Here is a 5,364-nt window from a genome sequence, read left to right as displayed (position 1 = left end):
ACCCAGACCTTTGGGTATTCTCAGAGACTGATGCACCAACAAAAAGCTGTCATGAGCTAGACATATGGCCCCTTATGCATATGCATATGCTTATGCATATGCAGCAGATGTGCAGCTTGGTCTTCATGCAGGTCCCCCAACAAATAAAGCTGGAGCTGCCCTAGAATTTTTCTGTCTGTAGATCCCACTCCCCTTACTGGGCTGCTTTGTCTGGCCTCAGTGGGAGAGGATGTCCCTAGTCCTGCAGATACTTGATGTATCATGGAGGGGAGATACTCTGGGGGCATCTACCCCTTCTCAGAGAAGAGGGGAATGAGGAAAGCATCTGTGGGAGGGAGATATTGAGAGGAAAGTGGTGCTCGATATTGAGATATAACATGAATGAATAAATTAATTAATAAAAAAATGTCTTTGAGTTTCCCCCATCACCCATATTTCACAGAATACTCACCATTGCCTTTGAGGAACCATTCAAAATAAGTCTCCAGTGACTCTGGATTCTTCGCAAGGTTTGTCTTACTCCAGAAAAAATAACCAGAAACAAGAATATCTCTGGGATTTCTGATGAGATGATAACCTTAAATGAAAACATGTAGATGAAAGTCAATGGTCATTCCTTACTCTTTAACTGGCATAGTTTATAAGAAATGTCAGTAAAACATGCAAGGGTTTCTAAAAAACATTTATTATCTTTATTTGGGTAAAACACATACATGAGTGAAAAAATATATAGTCATAATTTCCTTTTTCTAATTTTATTTGATTTATAAAATAAAACAGCAAAATGTCTAGTTAATTGATAGCGAAAAACAAAAAAAACAAAACAGAACAAAAAAACAAAAACCAAACCAGAATGATTCAACAGTTGTAACGATCAAACAATCATAATTGTTTATCCAACACCAAATGCACAGCCCATAAAATATTCATACAATTAACATTGGACTGATTAAGAAGTTTGTACTGAAGGATTTAGGAAGATATAAATTTCTTTAGAATATATTGATTATTTATTTATTTATTTAGTAGTATGTTGTATACAGTTGAAACACAAATATATGTCTATATATGAATATATAAACATTAGAATATATTTAGGAATGTGTTTGCGCATGCATGCATGCAACATGAATTAATAAAAAAGAAACCATAAATTTGAAAGAGAAAAGAGGAGTTTGGAGGGAGAAAGGGGAATGGGGAAATGATGCATATAATTATGTTTTATTATTATGATTCCAAAACATAAAAGAAATAAATTAAGAGTTATTCTTTTTTTAAAGATACATTTATTTTATATACTTGAGTACACTGTCGTTGTCTAAAGACACACCAGAAGACATACTATTATGTATGGTTGTGAGACACCATGTGTTTGCTGGGAATTGAACTCAGGACCTCTGGAAGAACAGTTAGCTCTCTTGACCATGGATTCATCTCTACAGCCCCAAAATTAATCATTCTTAATAAAAAGCTACTTAATATTTTGTCCCAATTATCCCAGAACTCATGTATTTAGGCTTCAATTTCCCCAGCCAAAACTTTTTCAAATCCAGATAAGACACATGTATATATGTTAATGGTCACAAATTCATTGAGACATTTTAAGGAGAGATTATTCTAAGTTTGTCTTGCAGTTGGAACATAAACTATTTATACATTCTGTGGTGGAGGAACTTACAAAGAACTTTCTCACTAACTTGCGGCTATGATTGGTTAGACCCTGGGTATCTCTGATATCTTCTAGTGATTCTCTTTCAGTTTCATGGGGGATTCGTATGGCTACTGATGTCAATAGACAGCTAGAAACAGCATGATACTGTGTGTACCACTGGACTTTGAACATAGATGCCTAGTCAGGCTGCTTCCCCAACGAGAAACTGTGGCTTAGGTGATTCACCCACAGGGCTTGGGGTATATGCTATAATTAAGACTGATTCATTGACGTTGATGAAAATAATACAGTAATATCGACTGTACTGTAGAGTTTGAACTCTGCTTGACCTATATATGTAGTTTCTGAATCTCTTAGTGTTATATTTCACTTTATTACTTAAAGCTTCTCAGGATCACTGTGTGATAGTCCACATTCTGGAACGTTAATGTAGTCTGAGGTGGGGAAACATCAGCATCATCTAGACAATGAGATCCCACCTTTACATTTCTAAAAGTGCTCCAAAACCTGTCAGGGTAAAATAAGTTCAAAGAGAATTTGGTCAAAGATTATCTCAACCACTGGACACTGACCTTGGCCTTGGAACTGAAGAGAGACTTGGGGAATAGATGGATAGGAAGATGGGAGTTCATGAGTCGTGGTCCTTCCTTATTTATTAATAACATATGTAGTTCATCATTCTCTAGCCAGGGTGAACGCTCCCAGGTGGGCACAGATTGGACCCACTTGGGATCTCCCTTGGTCTGAATCAAGCAGACAATCTCAGCCAGCCAGTTTGTTCCTGAATGAAAAGGAAAAGCGACAGTCACTCGTTTCAAGAGTACTTGTGAAGAAGCCTCAAGTAGAATATTTATCCATACAATTTACAGTAATGTCCATTTTCAAGCACACAGACTTGTTGTGTTCAAAATGTCCACATGGTGTAAGTACAAAGTATGTTCAGTCAGCATATGCTCAAGTCTTCATTTTGCAAAAGTGGGACACTAAACTTAGTAAACACCAACCTGCCCATGGAATGTCTCCTCCTGCCCTGTGTCATCATCATTCTACATTCTGGTGGAATGAATTTGACTATCCCAGATATTTCACAGCAATGTAATCATAGTGTCTGCCCTCTGACACTACGTACATTAATGTCGTTCACTGCCATTGAGAGGCACCCATGCTGCAGTGTATAACTGAGTAGTTTTTTTAAGTTAAATAAATTTTCTTATGAATATTTACCACACAAACTTTCATTTGTATTTATTTGCTCATTTGTCAGTGGATGTTTTTCTAGCTTCCTTCTCTGAGTTACTGTCTTGTTGTTTTATTTCCTGTATTACTACTGCCTTTGGATTTTCTGTGTCATTGTGCTTTCTATATCAGCAGCCTAATCCTTACCAAATGTTCAGTGCTTCTTCACCACAGCAAATATTCATTCCCCAAACCACCATAAAATCGCTGTTTGGTTTCTTGATTTTCATAATCTTTCCAATTCCGGGACAAGGTCCATCATAATTCTATGTAGCATTCTCTTCTCTTCAACATATCCTCACTTAAATTCCTTTATCTCTTGGTGCTATTCCTTCTGTTTATCCTCATCACTCTCCCTTTTCTTCTATCTTCCCCACAGGGAAAGATAGCAATGCCAGATTCTGCCTCCGGGTCCACCATCATTGTTCTGGTCCCATAGCTGATCAACTCTGTCCACATAGGTCAGATGAGAGGTCTTTCTCTGAGTGTCACACACACAAATCTTCATGACCACAAATCATTTTACAATCTGGATATGTTGAACATTCTACTCATCATCCAAAATGAATGATGATCAAAGCCCTAACCTCTCTCATACAATTCACAATCAGTCTTACTTATGATCCTTACCTGACTTCGGATAAGCCAATATGATCAAGTCTTCTCCTTTCACCACAAAGTTATTACGAACATCTTCCATAATTTCTTTTTCAAACCCTATGGTTGGAAATGGTATTCCTTCAAACCAACTATAGTCTGACATCATGTATAGCTCTTTGTAAGTTCTCTTCAGCTTATAGCAAATGCTGAGAGGTAAAATTTATAGTGCAGGTAAATAAATCATTAACATTCTCTAGTTTGTTATGAAACTAGCTACTGATAGGAAAAGATAAAAACAGTAACCCACAGTCAAAGGTAACTTTATTGAGCAATTTAGAACTCATACAAAGAACGTTCTGCAGCATTTGTGAGCCAGAGTTTATTACCCCAAACCAGAAACTAAGTAAGAAGCAATAGAACAAAGAAATGCAGGTTAATTTCAAATGTATATTTAATACAATTTAGCTTTGAGAATGATTTTTAAATGTGCAGAAAAATGACAGCGATCATACAGAAAATTTCCATGGCAATTCTTTTTTTAAAAAATAGTGATTTCCTTTGGGAAACTCATACTACATTACCTGCCCTTCTTCCCCTCAAAGCACTCCCTCCCTGTCCCATGTTTATGATGTCTTCTTTAATATTTGTTGCCATTTATGTTTGCCCACTTATATAGACAACCTACTGAGTCCATTTCTTTGGGCTTGTATGTTGAGATTGGAAAATCCATGTGGGATTTCATCTCCATACACATAGAAGCACCAGCAGTCTCAACTATCCCAGACACCGAGAGATTTCTCAGATATAGACCAGCAACCAAACAGCATACACTAGGTAATATGAGGACCCAAATACATACATATACAACAGAGAACTGTCTGGTCTAGCTTAAGTGAGAGAACATTCATTTATCTCTCAAGAGACTTGAAGCCCCAGGGATTGTGGATGCCAGGCTGTGGGTAGTGTGGGATATTGGGGAGTTGGAGGATATTGGGGAATGATTAAAAATGATAAAATTACGCTGCAGTTGTGTTAAATATTTTAAGCAAAAAAAAATCCAGATGAAACCAGTTTTCTATGTCATTCTTTCATGCCTGTTTCCAAAATTTATCATTACATTCTATTCTGGGTGTAAAAGTTAAGCCATAGTCTCATCCTCTTACTCTGCTATATTGGAGATCTGCAGTCCATAGTGATGGAGAAATTACAGGGACAAGCAATGCTCTCCTGTTGGCAAATGACTAGAGAAACTAAGAATGATTCTACTTATACCATCATAACCCATATCTTCCAATATAACAAGGCCTGGATAGCCTAATACACCTGAAAACCAGGATGTTGGACTAAAATCCTATCTCATGAAGATAATCATGTCATTTAAAGAGGATATAAATAGTTTATGGAAAAAATACAGAAAAGCACTGGTAAAAAAGTAAAAGCCCTTAAATAGAATAAAATACCTTAAAAATATAGGAAAGCAAAAATCAAACAGGTAAAAAATTGAGTAACGTGGTACATTGCCTAAAATGCTGAAAGCAATTTACAGATTCAACGCAAACCCCATCAAAATTCCAACTCAATTCTTCACAGAGTTAGAAAGAGAAATTATCAAATTCATTTGGAATAACAAAAAAACCCAGGATAGCGAAAACTATTCTCAACAATAAAAGAACTTCTGGAGGAATCACCATCCCTGACCTCAAGCTGTACTACAGAGCAATAGTGATAAAAACTACCTGGTATTGGTACAGAGACAGGCAGGAAGATCAATGGAACAGAATTGAAGACCCAGAAATGAACCCACACTCCTATGGTCACTTGATCTTTGACAAAGGAGCTAAAACTGTCCAGTGGAA

At 36.6% G+C, this 5,364-nt stretch overlaps 1 protein-coding gene across 1 annotated transcript; it reads right to left on the bottom strand.

The window, feature by feature from the left end:
* Window positions 1–431: 431 nt before the first annotated feature.
* On the bottom strand, window positions 432–3,690 carry LOC114615523 (bile salt sulfotransferase 1-like). The gene is made up of 3 exons (XM_028761212.1): window positions 3,539–3,690; window positions 2,245–2,453; window positions 432–577 (listed from the first exon to the last, which is right to left on the bottom strand). Exons 1-3 carry the CDS (start codon window positions 3,672–3,674, stop codon window positions 437–439), a joined length of 486 nt encoding a protein of 161 aa, XP_028617045.1. The 5' UTR covers window positions 3,675–3,690; the 3' UTR covers window positions 432–436.
* Window positions 3,691–5,364: the final 1,674 nt, after the last annotated feature.

Source organism: Grammomys surdaster, unplaced genomic scaffold, assembly GCF_004785775.1.
Source record: "Grammomys surdaster isolate TR1022 unplaced genomic scaffold, NIH_TR_1.0 126821, whole genome shotgun sequence".
In the NCBI taxonomy this organism is placed as follows: Eukaryota; Metazoa; Chordata; class Mammalia; order Rodentia; family Muridae; genus Grammomys; species Grammomys surdaster.
The sequence above is the reverse complement of the archived record's forward strand: the minus strand, read 5'-3'. Positions and strand labels throughout refer to the sequence as shown.